Consider the following 17,225-nt stretch of genomic DNA (forward strand, 5'->3'; position numbering starts at 1 on the left):
AAGACATAAAGTATCATAAAATATATCTTTTAAAAATTTTCACATATCAAATTATCTTAATTTATTTTCTAACAAATCACATTTATTTAACTAATATATAGAGAATTAGTCAGGCATGGTGGTTCACGTCTGTAATCCCAGCACTTTGGGATTGCTTGAGGCCAAGATTTTGAGATCAGCCTAGGCAAAGAGTAAGACCCTGTCTACACACACACACACACACACACACACACACAAATTATATATATATATATATAATAATAACTTTTATATTATATATATAATTTCCATGTATATATGGAGAAAGAGAGCAAGAGACTAATACCCAGGTTACCTTTTTAGTCAGAGACTATTAACCTTCCATGAAAACAGTATGTATTCGAATAGTACTAACAATCTATTGGCACTATTCCACCCTGCCTCCTCTGAAACCAATGATGCACATTTCTCAAATATCTGGCTCGGGTTAGAGTTTTCTGTAATTAAGGAGTGGAGTAAAAATAAGATACATCATCCTCTACATTAAAAAAAGCTTATTTTCCAGTTTGGGGCTCAGGGAAGGCTTTCTGGGTAACATAAGGCTGAAGTAAATATAGATGTATGAGTTATTAAAAAAAATGGGTAAAGAAAGATTGGAAAGTGTTTTGTATGAAAAGAAACTCTAGAAATTAGTTTTTTTATCAGGTGAAGAAAGGCAAGGAAGATTCTCTGAGTGGCACAACAGAGAATATTGTCAGCCCTGACGACATTTCTCAAATCTATGCCTGCTCTCCTTATCCCTATGACCAAGATCCTACTTGGATATATAGCTCAATATATCATGCCACAGCCCCTAAGCAAGATCCCTGCCTCCCAGGCCCACAAGAAGGTGCAGGGATTCATCGAAATGCTCAGTCCACCGCATGGCTCCCCTCGTGCCAAGGCTCCTCCCATGCATTGGTGCCGTTTGCATTGGTACTCTCCTTCCTTCTTACTTTCCAGTCTAAGGTCTTGACATGCGTTTTCTCACCCACACAACACTAATTCACACCTCTGTGATGCTGTGCCACCCACAGAATCTTCCTTGCCTTTCTTCACCTGATAAACTCGAATTTCTAGAGTTTGTTTCCCACAAAACACTTTCCAATCTTTCTTTCCCCATTTTTCTATATCTCATGCATCTATACTCACTTCAGCCTTGCGATATCCAGAAAGCCTTCTCTGAACCCCAAAACTTGAATAAGAAGCTTTTTAGTTTGATGTTCTAATGTTTTCCAAGGCTGAGAGCCCTCTGAGAACGTACTGGGTATCTTTAGGTGTTTATGGATCAGTCATGCCACCTACTCTAAAGCTTAAGAAGGTGCTAAGAAACATATTCTTCATCCCTGTATTCCCTGCACCTAACACAATGCCAAGTGCATGCAGATATTCCATCCATGTTTATTATTAAACCAATCTCTCTGACTACCTCTAGGACAGCACATAAGTAGCTAAAACTTCACAAGCACTGCCATTACGTGGACTTCTTCCCTAACTTCCTCCTCCATCCTCACACACAGCTGATGACCTTGCTCTCTATTTTGCGGGGAGAAGGAAAACCATCAGAAAAGAGCTTCTCCCAAGTTCCTACTGCCTGTTCACTACATTGGCATAAATAAGCTCTGCCTTCCCTCCTGGTCACACAGAAGAAATATATGTACTACTAGCAAAGGCCAGTCTCTCTGCTCGGGCATAACAACCCCAGCTCTCCTACTCAAGAAATTCCCCCCAGCAATTCTCTTCTCTCCTGTGACTCATCAGTTTCCTGCCCTTTTTTTTTTTTTTCAGTTGAATTCTCACTCTGTCACCCAGGCTGGAATGCAGTGTCACACTGATCAGGTCCACCACAGCCTCGACCTGCTGGGTTCAGCCTATCCTTCCACATCAGCCTTCCAGGTAGCTGGAACCACAGGCATGTACCACCACACTCGGCTAATTTTTTGACTTATTGTAGAGGCAAGGTCTTGCCATGTTGCTTAGGCTGGTCTCAAAGCCCGGAGCTCAGGCAATCCTCTCACCTCCACTTCCCAAAGTGCTGGGATTACAGACTTGAACCATCAGACCCAGTCAATTTCTCCCATCTTAAAAGTCCTCTCTTACCCCAATCCATTTCAACTAATGCTCCACTTTTCTCTTTGTCTCCAATGGTCCCTGCACCCATTCTTTTATAGATTCACTTCTACCAAGCTTTTGCCCCCATCATTCACCGAAACTGCTCTTGTGAAGGCCAACAGTGACCTCCATGTTGCTAAATCCAATGATCAATCATTCATCTTCAGTTTATCAACAGCTCCTAAAACTGTTGGCTACTCCCCCTTCTTGAACATTTTCATCAGGTTGCTTTTGTGACACCTGATCCTGATTTTTTTCTCATGCCACAATGACCTTTACACTGTCTTCTTTGCTAGTTCTGTCTTCTTTGCTCCTCATCCCATCTCTTCACTCTGGAGCAGAGGTCCTCAAACTTTTAAAACAGGGGGCCAGTTCACTGTCCCTCAGACCGTTGGAGGGGTGGACTATAGTTTTTAAAAAAAAAGGAATTTGTTCATAGTTTTTTTTTAAAAACTATAGTCCGCCCCTCCAACGGTCTGAGGAACAGTGAACTGGCCCCCTGTTTTAAAAGCTTGAGGACTCCTGCTCTGGAGTGTCCTAGAACCTTAGCCTTCATCCCATTCTCTGCTCTGTCTACATTCATGCTCTTGGCCATCACATGTCATCTTTCCCACTCTCCCTACATGCTGGCAGTCCCAAATTTATACCTCCTCTTACCTCTCCCCTGCACTCCACATATATTTGTCCAAACTTCCTCTTCAGCAGCTTCAGATATACACCCAAGGGGCATCATAAATACACCATGTCCAAAAAAAAGTTCTTATTCTTTACATCTCCCCATCCCTACTTCATCAATATACTCCAAATCCTGCTCTAAGAAAGTCTTCTGCAAAGCACCTAGTGGTAACTCCATCTTTCCAGTTATTCAGGGCAGACATGGGAGCCATCCTTGACTTCTTCTCTCACACCCAATACACCAGCAATTCCTGGCATCTGTACCTTCAAAATAAGTTAAACCATGCCACTCCTCTGTTCAGAACCTTCCCAAGGTTTCTTGTCTCGCTCTGAGCAGAATCTGGTGTCTACGACGTTAGCAAGACCTTCAATGACATGACTCCCTGTTGCCCCTGCAGCCCTCTCTGCTCTTTCTGTCCCCCACCCCCACTCCATTCCATCCACATGGACCTCCCTGCTCTTCCTTAAACACATTTGGCACAGTCCCACCCCAAGATGTTTGCATTTTTGTTCCTTTTGCCTAAAATATTCTGTCTCTGATCATCTCAAGGCTCATCCCTTTCCTTTTTCAGATTTTACCTAAATTCCAAGGCATTTCATGTCTTTCACAGTTAAAAATCAATTCCTCACAATTCCTGCTCCCTTTCTTTTCGGCTCTCTATCAAATCTATCATCACTTATTATAGAATCACATTGAATAATGAATTATGTTTGTCTATTCCCCAATTGAAATATAAGCTTCATGAGGGCAGGCCTTTTTGCCTGGTATGCCTACTTGTATAGCTCTGAGAGCCTGGAAGAATGACTGACATGTAGATGTTCACTAAATATTTGCTGAAAAAATGAATATGTGAAATAAGAAGCAAGTCATAGTGCCTCACACCTATAATCCCAGCACTTTGGGAGGCTGAGGCAGAAGTTCGAGTGAGACCTTGTTTCTACAAAAAATAAAATAAATAAATAACTGGGCATGGTGGCACTCGCCTGCAGTCCCAGCTACTCATCAGGCGGGTGGAAGGATTGCCTAAACCCAGGAGGTTGAGGCTGTGGTGAGCTGTGTTTATGTTACTGCACTCTAGCCTGAGCCACAGAGTGAGATCTTGGCATGGTGTAGAGCACTTGTAATCCCAGCTACTCGAGAGGTCAAGTGGCAGAATTGTTTGAGTTCGAAGCTTCAGTGAGCTATGATCACACCACTGCATTTCAGCCTGGGTGACAGAGCAAGACCTCATATCTCTAAAAAAAATAAATAAAATAAAATCATGAAATGAGGATTGAATGAATGAATGCTTTTTAATCTCTTGCATTAGGACCCCTGCTTAGAGGCTGAGAAAGTTTCCTCCATAAACAAACCACATAGACAAAGATAGATAATAGATGATAGACAGGTAAGTAGATAGATGGAGGTAGATAGATAGACAGACAGACAGATGGAGAAACATAGGAAGCCTTCCTTCCAGAAAGGAGAAAGAAATAGTGCAGTAGGAAAGTAACAAAAGCAGGATGGGACAAATAAGCAGGCAGTCCAGGACCCAGAAGCAGAAGAAAGGAAGGTCAAGTGGGTAAGTAAAAGGATTGTTTATAGGAATTCAGGCAAGACCAAAAGAATTCTTTTTCTTCTCTCTGAATCATCAATATCTATGCTTCAAAAAATATCTTTTCCACACACACACAAAAAAATAAGCTTTCATCCTCTGATATCACCATAGTGCTATTAATATAAAGTTATTTAAGGAGTTTTACTTTTTTCCAAAGAAACTTAGACATCTGCTTCAGAGAAAGATTCTAATATTTTATTTTAAAAAAACTAAAAAAGATCTTTAAAGACTAACAATAATTGGGGACATTGATTTTTAAAAGGCAAAACTGAATTCACCACTTCTTTAAATCTGATAAATGTTTTCAGAAAAGGGTCTTTTCAACTTTGGGCATTAGACTAACACTTCTCATATGATTTTTGGCTCTGAACACTTCAAATTTCTTACCATTTGGCTTGAATCTGTGTTTGTTCTTTTATAGTTAAAAGAAAAAACTGTAGACAAGACTACAGCAGAAGAAAATTAATGGAACACCAGGATCTTTTGAGCTCCTTCCTAGGGCAGGTCCCTGAGGCTCAAAGACTCATGCAATGGTCCTGCTTCTCCTGGGTGACACAGGAGGTTCATGGGAAGCTCTAAACTACTTTTACGACATCCGCTTTGCTTTCTGGCAAGCAAGTAAGGCTTAGCAGGGGTTCCAAAAATATCGTGAGAGAATACTGTACTTTCAATTTTTACTCCAGAGAGTCAGAAGACGGCTAGACTCAGGACTTAAGCACAGAAATGTGTTCTACCAGAGTAGTTATAGGGATGGGAAAGCTCATTCCTCTCTTGACATAGGCCAGAGTAACTGGGTTTCAGCTGGATCCATTAATCATTCCACTAATCATTTATTTTTAATAAAGACAGGTTTAGCCAAAAGTCAGTGAATGTTGAGCTGTTAGAAATTCCACCACCTGTTCTTTTGTTACTGAGTGAGATAACCTTGTTGAATAAACACCTTCATCTCCCCAAATCCCACAAAAAAAGGAAAGAAATTCCTAAAGGTCTACATTTAATGTATGGCAATAATATAATCAACTTTTGTTCAAGTTCAACTTGAAGAGCATTCATTCCAATATAATTTTAGTATAGGAATTTTTCTTGATTTATGGAATGTGCCTATCACTAATATAAACATTTTTTTTAAAACAACTTCTGCATGAAACGCTGTTGTATTTCCTTGTCCTCCTGCTTTAAAGTTTTTTTAAATAAGAATTTTTGTTGCAATATATCAGGATAGTAAAACCCCTGATTCTTTACACAAACCTGGACTCCCAGTAGCCAGGTCAGCGAAGGTCTGGAATCCTGAGTCTGTAGCTCTACCAAAGGCCTGAGGCCACAGTCTCTCTCCTTCTACAAATGACCTGAACTGCCCATGCTCTCTTCGGTCTCTACTTCCTGTCTCTCCTAACACGGATTGCAACGTATCATCCACTGTAGACATTCCACTTCCTTGAATGGCCTTCCCTTCTCTTCCTACCGTTATCTCTTTCTTACTCATGGGCTTCATGACATTATCCTTAATGTTCCTAGTACTTTCCCCCTCTGGGCTGCCAAAGCACCCTGAGCATGTACTAACCACAGTCATTATCACATTCCATTTTGAATGCAACAAAGTTCACAAATAGAAAATGTTGTGCTTGAAGAATTATCACAAAATGAATACAACCACGTAACTACCACCAAAGTCCAAGAAGGACCCATACCCAACACTCAGACGCTCCACCTGTGCCCTCTCCTGGTTTCATCCTCTCCTCTTCCTCAAAGGCAACCGCTCTCTACACTGCTTTGAGTTATAAAAACAATTAACAGGCTGGGCTTGGTGGCTCAGCATGTAATCCCAGCACTTTGGGAGGCTGAGGCGAATGGATTGCCTGAGCCCGTGGGTTCGAGACCAGCCCAGGCAACTTACCGAGACCTCATCTCTACAATAAAATCAAAAAACTTAGTCGGGTGTGGTAGTGTGTGCCTGTAGTTCTGGCTACTTGGAAGGCTGAGGCGAAAGGATCACCAGAGCCCAACAGGTTGACCCTGGGGTGACTGTAAGTGTGCCACTGCACTCCAGCTTGGGTGATAGAGTGAGACTCCGACAAAAAAAAACTCAATTAACAATAACTTTTATAGCCTTTGGATAAATAAACACACATGTACCAAGTTATCTTTCCTCATTGAATAGGTTAATGTACTTTGCTTTTGTTTTGTTTCTTCAATGAAGCCAGTTTCCACATCAACATGTCCTCCTACTTCCTGAGGTCACTATTAACAGGACCACATGACATGAGTCTTGCTACATTTCATCAGCCCCCAGCACTACAGTTTTGGGAGGCCAAAGGAGTCTATGGAAAGGGCTGCTTCCCATAAATGTACAGACAGAGTAGTTCTCCAGCTGAGTATGGTAGGCATCTCCAAGCAAGCTCCCGATGTTTCCTACGACCTGTTTTCAAGACTTCAGGTAATCCCCCTCCCCGAAATAGGCTGGGCTAATATGTTGCTTCTACTAAACAGAATACTGCAAAAATCATGTGATGCCACTATTGCAACTGGGTTGTAACCCATTTTGATCTCTTGCTCTTGCTGCCTTGCTTGCTCTAAGGAAAGCCAGCTTTGTAGTTGTAAGCTGCCTTGTGAAAAAGCCCATGTGGCAAGAAACTGAGGGTGGTCTCTAGCCAACAGCCAGTGAGCAACTGAGACCTCCAGGTCAACAATCTGCTAGTAACCACATGCAAGCGCTTCGAAGCAAATCCCTTTCAGTGGCGGAACGCAAGCAGCCCCAGCTGACAGCTTGATCATAGTTTTTGCGAGACCTAGAGGCAGAAACTTTTGACCAAGCCATGCCCAGATTCCTGACCACAGAAAGGCTGAAATAATAAATGTTTATTTGTTGAAGTTGCTAAGTTTTGGGATAATTTGTTAACTATCACTGGTTAACTAATACACTGGAAGAAAAATAAAAGCAGCTGACTCCCTCAAGTACATGATCCATAGCACACAAAGAACAAGAGGCCACAGAGAACCAGAGAGGACAATAAAACTTTTGATCCTTTCCACAAACCTGAGCTCCCAGTAGCCAGGTCAGTGAAGGTCTAGAATCCTGGGTTTACTGTTCTACCAAAGGCTTGAGGCCTCAGTCTGTCTCTTCCTGTAAATGACTCAAACTGCCCATGCTCTCCTTGGTCTCTACTTCTGGTCTCTCCCAACACGGATTGCAACATATCATCCACTGATAGACATTCCACTTCCTTGCATGGCCTTCTCTTCTCTTCCTGCCATTCTTCATCTCTTTCTTTCTCATGAGCTTCATAACATGATCCCTAATGCTCTCAGTCAGTCACTTTCCCCCTCTGGGCTGCCAAAGCACCCTGAGCATGTACCAACCACAGTCATTATCACACTGTATTTTAACTATGGGTTTGTTTTCCTCTCTTTCCGTTGCCCAGTGGAGTCCACTCAATGGTCCCAGCAACCTAGAACAGTGTCTGGTACAAAGTAAGATTCAGGAAGTATCTGCTCAGTGAAAAATGTCCTCACTTATATCAGCTATCACAAATAAATAGAAAAGTAAACTCCCAACAAACTATGGCATATTAAGTTGAATGACCAAATATATTTATCAACTCTATATGTATTGTGGATTGAATGTTAGTGATGTCTTCCATCATTAAATATGAGGGACTCTATCTGTATTTGGATTTTTCTTTGTATAATTAAAATATACTTCTCCCTTTCCTGTACAGCCTTTTGGGGTGTTCCTGTCTTCTACTGACTGGGACATCTGACTAAGAGCCACTCAGCCTGTTTTTATAGCCTTGTCCTTTTGCTGACATTTTCTCCTGGAAGTGGACTCAAATTCACAATGCAAAAGGCCATATACTAAACAGAATTAAATAGCAGGATCTATCAAAGCTTTTCGGGATCTATAAATCTTCTGCTAATTCAGGACTAGTTTACAAAGCATCCTGGCCTCCTCTTGTTCAAGCCATAATCTAAATGTGAAAGCAGGGTGCTTTTGTTACAAAGAATCATTTTAGTTAAGGGAGACCCTGAGCATAGCTTCAGCACATCCTGTACTCTGTCCCTTACTCTCATTGTGAAAACATCTGCTGGCTTATTACCATAAAGTGTATCCTTCCCACTACTGGGTTCTCATGGTGTTCCTTGGCTGCAGTGCCTACCACTCTCAGTCCCTAAGTCTCTGCCACATCTGAAATCAGGACGTTTTCTTCTGGATGCAGTACAGAAGAATGGTACCCTTGGATGAAATAGATGAGAACCCAAGATCTTATTTATACTATTGTTTATTCTCACCAGTTGATCTCTGTCTGTAATCAACATTTACTGTGCCAGGTCCTATGATAGGTACAAGAGTTACAAAAACAAACTACACATGGCCTTTGCCATCCAGGGGCTTAAAATTTGAAATTTGATATTAGAGTGAATGTAAAAATCAAGGCCTATTGAGAAAATTGTTTTTCGTGCCTCTGTGTGACTGTCCTAGTGCTTTAAGAATGTCAAAGTCATCTCAACCTATAAAGAATATATTTACTTTTACTGCCCTCTCCTGCACCCACACAAACACACTGTGATTAGCATGAATCTCTGTAGAACCAGTCATTCTTTGCCCCATATCTATAGAGTTCACCCACAGTCTGAAATTCTGTTACCTTTAATGTGCTGTTCAAGGTTCGGATTTTGTGGAGTTTCTCATTTATGGACGGATTTTTGCACCGCTTAACAAAGGACTTTCTCAACTCCTTTTTGGTTGAAGGTCGTCGGTCTCCAAGAGGAGATAGACTAGCTTGCTCTAATGATTTGAAGAGTTTCTCCATTTCATCTTCAGACGCTTTTGTTTCTTCTATTAAAAAAATGAAGCAATAACTATAAACCAAGTTAAAATCAAGTAAAGAACATTAGATAGTAGTCCTAAAGCATGTTCCTGCTAACATCTTGATCTCAGACTTCTAGCCTCCAGAACATGAGACAATAAATATTCGTTGGCTGAGCCATTCAATTTGGGTTATTTTGTTACTGTAGAGCCATGCTCCCATTGACGGCATCAGGGAAGTAGCAGTTCCAGCCTTCTCTCCTAGCTTTTTGTGGTCCCTTGGTTTGTGGTAGCAAAACTCCAGTATTCACACAGAATCCCCCCTATGTCCATGCTTTCGTGCCCAAACTTCTTCTTTTTATAAGGATATCAACCATATTAGATTAGAAGCCCACCTCAATGCCCTCATCTTAGCTAGTTAAATCTGAAAAAACTATATTTCCCAATAAAGTCACACTCTGGGAAGTATTGAAGGTTAGAATTTCTACATAGGAATTTTGGGGGGACACAATTGAAAGCATAACAGTTCATCTTCCCCCTCCCCAAAATTTGTCTTTCTCACACACAAAATGCATTCACCTCATCCCAACATCTCCAAAAGTATTAATCCATTTATTATACATCAACCCATAACATCAACTCTAAGGCCAAGTCTCATCCATTTACCATCTAAATCAGGTATTGGAGAGACTAGAGTAGTGACTCACCTTGAGGCAAAAGTCTTCTCCATCTTGGAATCTGTGAAACTTGATAAATATTTGCTTCTAAAATACAACAGTGAGATAGGCAAACCCTAGCAAACCAATACATACCCTGAAGTTTGAGAACCACTGCCCTAGATGACTGCTTACTGTCCTTCCCAAAACAACCCTTTGAGAGAAGAAACCTGTCTATGGTTTACAGCAGAGAGTGATCATTCCTCATCTCGCCACACAGACTCTATTCTCCTTCCAAACCAGTCTCAGGTCACATGAGTCTAGTGAAGCGACTAAGCCACATGATTCAGCAGGGACCACATGTGCCAGACTAAGCCAATAGCAGTCCACCATTCTGGCCACAGCCATTGATTCTGAAATAAGCGTGTGTCTCAGGTGAGGCCAATTGGGGCCAGGAAGACTCAGTTCCAAGACTTTGGTTTGGAGTATCGGAGCAGCAATCTCTCTTTTTCTTACACCAAATGTGATGTTGTGTGCTGGAAGCTTCCAAAAATTATCCCAAGAATAATGATAATGGAGCTAATCAAGTCTGAGACATAGATCTTGATGGTATGATTGGAGCCTTCTCAGCCTACAGAAGCCAATGCTAAGCTTCTCTGGGTGAGGTTTTCAATCATACGCACCTAAAAAGGCCTCAAATGATAAAGAGGTTATCCCCCCAAAAAAATCATCTCTTGATTTTACTTTAAGTCCTCACTAAGAATTTCAACCTGTTATTCCTTAATTCTCTGAGAATAATCTTGGGAAAGACACACAATGAGATTTTTTTCCACGATGTATTCTTTAATGTTTACATCTTTCATTTCCTGTCCTGAGAACAAGCTCGAGAGAGGACCCTATAAAAAGCATGACATTACGAGGAAACAAAAAACAGCCTCTTCAAAGAGGAGAGAAAAGCATATAGTTGTAATTTAGAAGCATCAAAATCAAACAAACTTCACTTACTTTAGAGTTTACTTCTCTAAGATTAGAAATCTTTAAGCAAGAATTAGTTTCCCCCATCCATCCCAGAAAGTCACCACAAGTATTCCCAATACCCTTTCATAAAATGGAGAACAAAAGATGTTGCACTAATTTTGTGACTCACTTAAAGTGTTGGTCTTTGTTCTCTACCAAACTGTCTCAAAAAAGGAGGGGGATACCAAAAACTACATTTGAAGACCATTCAAACTTTTTGGCTCAGGCTTTGTGCAGACATCAAAAGTGAGCTTTTGTCAATAAGTACATGAAAGATGCTCAATATAATCAGTCACTAGAAAAATGCAAATCGAAACCACAAAGAGATACCACTTTATACCCACTAGGACAGCTAAAATTAAAAAGACAGACAGGGCAGGGCTTGGTGGCACAGCCTGTAATCCTAGCACTTTGGGAGGTCGAGATGAGTAGATTTCCTGAGCCCGTGGGTTCAAGACCAGCCCAAGCAGCTTGGTGAGACCTTGGCTCTATAATAAAAACAAAAATAAAAAAAATTTAGCCAGGCTTGGTAGCATGTCCCTGTAGTTCTGGCTATTTGGAAGGCTAAGGCGGAAAAATCACTGGAGCCCAGCAGGTCGACGCTGGGGTGGCTATGAATGTGTCACTGCACTCCAGTCTGGGTGACTGAGTGATACTCCAACTCAAAAAAAAGACAATAATAAGTGTGGATGAGAATTTGGAAAACTGGAACCTTCATATATTGCTGCTGAGAATGTAAAATAGAATCATTACTTTGCAAAATAGTTTGGGAGTTCTTCAAAATGTTAAACATACAGTTATCATGTGATCTAGCAATTCTGCTCTTAGACATATACTCAAGAGAATTGAAAACATATATTCACACAAAAAGTGTACATGAATGGTCATAGCAGCATTATTCATAACAGGAAAAAGGTGGGAAGCACCTAAATGTTTATCAACTGATGAATGGATAAATAAAAGCTGGCATATCCATACAAGGGGAATATTATTCAGTAAGGAAAAGGAAGAAGTACTAAATCGCCCACAATGCTACAATGTGGATGGATGAACCCTGAGAATACTCTGCTTAGTAAAAGAAAGTCACAGAAAACCACACATTGCATGATTCCATTTATATAAAATGTCCAGATACGGTAAAACCACAAGAAAGAAGTACTAAATCGCCCACAATGCTACAATGTGGATGGATGAACCCTGAGAATACTCTGCTTAGTAAAAGAAAGTCACAGAAAACCACACATTGCATGATTCCATTTATATAAAATGTCCAGATTCGGCAAAACCACAGAGACAGAAAGTAGAATGATAACTGCCTGGGGTTGGGTCGGGGGGGGCGGGGGGGAAACAACAGGAATGGGAATGACAGCTAATGTGTAGGGGTTTCTTTTAGCCAAAATTCTCTCAAATTGGATTTTTGTGACAGTTGCACAATTATTTGAATATACTAAAAACCACTGAACTGTACACTCTTACGTGTTAACTTTATTATATGCGAAATATATTTCAATGAAGCTTAAAAAAGGAGGCGTTTATGAGATTGTTATGAGAGCTGATGATAAACAGCAGAAATACTAAGGATGGCAACAGTCCTAGGGTTAACCTGGAGACATTAGAAAAGCTTAAGAAAATTAAGTGGAAAAACTGACTCTTTAAGGGGACATTAGGATTGAGTACCCTGGGAGTTTTCATACACACAAGGGAACAGTGATTTTACATGTCTTCGTATTTTTTTTTCCACAATTAGCCAAGTAGTACCCTGCTTTGAATAAAACCTAAATACATAGCTTTCAATACCATAGTATTTTTAAGTTAAGTAATATATATTTAATAAACTTCAAGATGCAAACCAAACAGGTGTATGACAAAGACAAACAGAACAACTTCTTTAAATTTCTCTGTGTTCGCCAAGCAGGTTGATTGTGCCACTAAGGATTGTACCAGAAAATTACTTTTGACTAATGCATTTAGTTTGTTATTATGTCAAGGTAAAAATTATTATATTAAGATTACAAATCTGAGTCAATAGATATTATACCTGGAAAGACAAAAATAATTTCAGAATCTTGAAATTGCATGGCTTAGAGTGTATTCCCTAAATGAACAATAAATAGAGCCCCCTTTTTGAATAATTTTATTACTATTAGATATGCTGATATGAAAATATGTTATCTTTATGCTAAAAATATCAGAGGCTATGTTTCTCCTTTCTCCAATTTCTTTCCCTAACTTAAACTTTGGGGTGTGTGTGTGTGTGTGTGTGTGTGTGTGTGTGTGTGTGTGTGTCACTTGATCCTCAAAAAAATAATTAAATTTTCCAAGACCTGCCTGGGCAACTTGGCGAGACCTCATCTCTACAATAAATCAAAAATTAGCCGAGCGTGGTAGCACGTGCTTGTAGTTTCAGCTACTAGGAAGGCTGAGGCGGAAGGATCGCCGGAGCCCAGCAGGTCGAGGCTGCGGTGGCCGGGAGCGGCCACTGCACTCCAGTCTGGGCAACAGAGTGAGACTCCAACTCAAAAAAATAAAAATAAAAATAATTAAATTTTAAAATGAACAAAGAGTGAACCTGCTGAGGTTCACTTACTGAAAGTCAATACAGAATTCACCTAAAATTCACATATGATATCCAGAAAATGAACATTCTTTGTTAGAATTTATCCAAAAACAAGATAATAAGGGGCAAGTATGCTCAGATAAGATTACAACTGTTGCGGAAATGAGAAAAAAATGAAAGACAAATGACCACTTAAGTTCCTGCCTCTCAATCTTCCTGCAGAAGAAAACTGAAGTCGAAAGACTAGATGTCTGACCTCTAATAACCTGACTCCAGAATTACCCACACACATAAGGTCAATACTATAATAAATGGTGGTGTTCAGAGTCAAGAAAATACCCTTATTGCCTGTTTTGTGTGTCATAACCTGAAAGATATACAATATATTACTAAATACTCAGAGGACACACCTGTGATCCAACCAAGTCCATGACCTAGTCAGGGGCATTATATTGCTTTTACTGTTGCTAATGGTTGATGCGAATATCCTTGCAGAGCTGTAAAATGAACATCCGTTAATAATGGAAGCAGGTGATGAGTAGGATCATAGGACAAAAAAACGACCCAAAGAATGTGAGCACATAACAGAACAAGCGTGAGACTCCTGCCCAATTGCTATACTGATACTAGCATGGGCTTGGTGGGCTTGTTGACCCTTCCCGCCTACCCTTGAGCCTCCAAAGATTTTTCAATAAAGTAAAATTTTTTTTAATCTCCCTTTTATTTTTTATGTAAATATTTTTAAAAATCACAATTTCATATTAGAAAGCACTCGTTTATATCACTTGTTTTACCAGATCATAAAAAGCAAGAAAAAAAGATTGACAGAAAAGACCACTCATTTCTCTTCCATTGGAAATGGAAGCCAAGTTAATTATCTCCACCTCCCTTTTCTTCTGAGGCAAAATAAATGGATTTGTCTGACAGTCAAGTGTTTCCAATGCAATTTGTACCCTTTCACTCTAATGTGTATCTTAGTTTTCCCACATTAAACAATGGTACTTAGATTCTCACAGCCACATAAGGCACTTTACAGTCCAGATCATCTCACCTCACAAGTGCTTTGTCAAAGAAGGTAAAAACTGTTTTTATATTATGGATGACAAAAATGAAGATTCTTGAAAAACAGCAAGTGATCATTTCAAAATGCAAATCAGGTTGGGTGCAGTGGCTCACACCCGTAATCCCAGCATTTTGAGAGGCAGAGGCGAGAGGATTGCCTGAGCCCAGGGCTTCCAGACTAGTCTCGGTAACTTGGCAAGACCTCATCTCTACAGTAAATCAAAAAATAAACTGGGTGCGGTGATGTGCACTTGTGGTTCCAGCTACTTGGAAGGCTGAGGTGGAGATCGAGGATGTAGTAGCCATGATCGTGCCACTGCACTCCAGCCTGGACTACAGAGTGAGGCTCTGACTCAAAAAAAAAAGCAAAAAACAAAAAAACTGCAAATCAATAATGAGGTTAAGAGTAAAAGTTCAGTTCCACATTGTCTGTGCAAGCTCACACACTTCTAGGCCAGTCCTCTCAAACTCTAACAGGCAAACAATCACCTCGGGATTTTGTTAAAATGCAAATTCCACTTCCATCCATCTGGGATGGTGTTGAGATTCTAAATTTTTAACAAGCTCCTAGGTGATGTCAGAACATACTTTGAGTAGCAACACCAGCCACAACTCATTGGAAGAGAAAGAGACTAGAGGTGCAACTAGCAAGTTGAGACTTGTCCATAAAGCAGCACTTATTTTCTGTCAGGTCCTCGTCCAACAAAACAAAACAACAACAAAAGAAAAATTTGGCTTTGTTCAAAGGAGTAAGTCCAAAATCTCTGCTCAAAAGCACCAGTTACTCATATTTATATAGCTATACCATGTTAGGTAAATATATATGATGCATTTAAAAAAAAAAAAAGTTCGGACCGGGCATGGTGGCTCATGCCTATAATCCCAGCACTTTGGGAGGCTGAGGTGAGAGGATTGCCTGAGCTCACAGGTTTAAAACCAGCCAACTTGATGAGACCTCATCTCTACACTAAACCAAAAAATTAGCCAGGCGTTGTGGCATGTGCCTGTTTTCCAGCTGCTTGAAAGGCTGAGGTAGAAGGATCACCTCAGCCCAGCAGGTCGAGACTTTGGTGGTCATGAGCATGCCACTGCACTCCAGTCTAGGTGACAGAGTGAGACTCCAACTCAAAAAAATAAAGAAGTTCAATGGGCTAGGCATGGTGGCTCATGCATGTAATTCCAGCACTCTGAGAGGCTGAAGCGGGAGGATCACTTGAACCCAGAGTTCAAGACCAGACTGAAAAATATAGTGAGATCTTGTCTCTACCAAAAAATCAAGTTGGTATTTGAGGAAAGTACTGGTGACCTTTCACATTTGTTAGACTACCTCAGAATATCTCAAGGGAGCAGACTGGTAAACTTTCTCCAAACGTAGGTCAGTTATCTAACTAATTAGACTAAAGAAGGATGATCTAGATAGATGATTGATAGATGATAGATAGATAGATAGATAGAGATTTGTTGATTGATTTTTAAAAGGCCCTTCTAGGTGACACTAGCAAATGAGACAAAACAGCATTTGTAACTAAGAGTTAGAAGTTCACTCTTTCCAAGATCATGCCAGATAAATGTGCTATGCTCAGCCTCCTCCTCAGTACCCCAGTCTATTGTCTGCTCTGTCAGGAAAGGCGTGTTCCAGGAGACCCAGAATTTGTCTGTCAAGAACACTGTATGCAGATTATCGCTTTAAATGCTATATTTTCAACACTGCCTCCCCCACTATCTTATTTTTGGTCTTTCCTTGAGCTTTCTAAAATGTGGCTGTTTATTTTCTATTAGAACATAAATGCTGGATTCAGAAGACAGGGGAAAAACTCATCTGCCATATTTTATATTATAAGTTGAAATAATTTATTTGAGATTAGGAACGTCTAAGTAATGTCCCAAGGAAGATAATTTTAGTTCTCAAACATGCAGCACTTGGAAAAGTTTATGTTAAAAAAATAGTATTTCCTGTTTCATGTGTACTATTCTACGTGTTCAAGAAAGAAAAGACTATGGATAGCACTTGTCACAAAAAGAAAAAAAATTATACAGTCATTTGGGCCTTCTGCATACCCTTTAAGACTTTACAAATGTTATTTAAGCACCTGATGCCAACAGATCAAAAGAATTTTATAGACTTTAATTAGTGAATTTGACAACTCTACAACATAGCAAAAGACTTGAAATGATTCTGTCAGACGGATTTAAATTACTTAACTGAGAAAAATCTAGATTACTCATTCTAACAGTAAAGACACTATTGACCAACAACATTAGTATAATATAATTCTAAGAGAGAAATCTCCTATTTTTGTCCCTGTTAGTAGAAACATCTATCATCCTTTGATCTTTTACTATGTGACACATGCCATGTTAATGTTATTCCAACATTATCTCATTATTTTTTAACAATGTTATGAGAAAAGTGTTACTAGCTCTAATATAGAGAAAAGGATATCAAGACATAGAAAGATTAAAAATATTTTTGCTTTAGCAAAGTCATGGAGCAACAAACTTAGGTTATAAACCCAAAACTTATTTTCTTAAATATTGCTATACATTTACACAGCTATACTATGCTAGGTAAATATATTTGATGCATGCTTTAAAAGTAAAGTTCAGTGGGCCAGACATGGCAGCCCACACATATAATCCCAGCACTCTGAGAGGTTGAAGCCAGAGGATCGCTTGAACCCAGGAGTTCAAGACCAGACTGGGAAACACAGCGAGACTTTGTCTCT

The 17,225-nt window shown here is 39.9% G+C and overlaps 2 protein-coding genes across 2 annotated transcripts in view; one reads left to right on the forward strand and one right to left on the reverse strand.

Annotated features, from left to right (window-relative positions):
- The window catches only part of OPRM1 (opioid receptor mu 1), a 229,683-nt gene that overhangs the window by 148,289 nt on the left and 64,169 nt on the right, over positions 1 to 17,225 (forward strand). The gene's annotated exons all lie outside the window — the stretch shown is intronic.
- The window catches only part of LOC103251815 (connector enhancer of kinase suppressor of ras 3), a 352,217-nt gene that overhangs the window by 2,724 nt on the left and 332,268 nt on the right, over positions 1 to 17,225 (reverse strand). The window contains exon 21 of the mRNA XM_021708754.1: positions 9,047 to 9,237. Within this exon, the coding sequence (XP_021564429.1) occupies positions 9,047 to 9,237 (191 nt within the window). The remainder of the gene's footprint in view (positions 1 to 9,046; positions 9,238 to 17,225) is intronic.

The sequence above is a fragment of the Carlito syrichta genome, unplaced genomic scaffold (genome assembly GCF_000164805.1).
Source record: "Carlito syrichta isolate Samal-C Ts95f unplaced genomic scaffold, Tarsius_syrichta-2.0.1 Scaffold146042, whole genome shotgun sequence".
Lineage (NCBI taxonomy): Eukaryota > Metazoa > Chordata > Mammalia > Primates > Tarsiidae > Carlito > Carlito syrichta.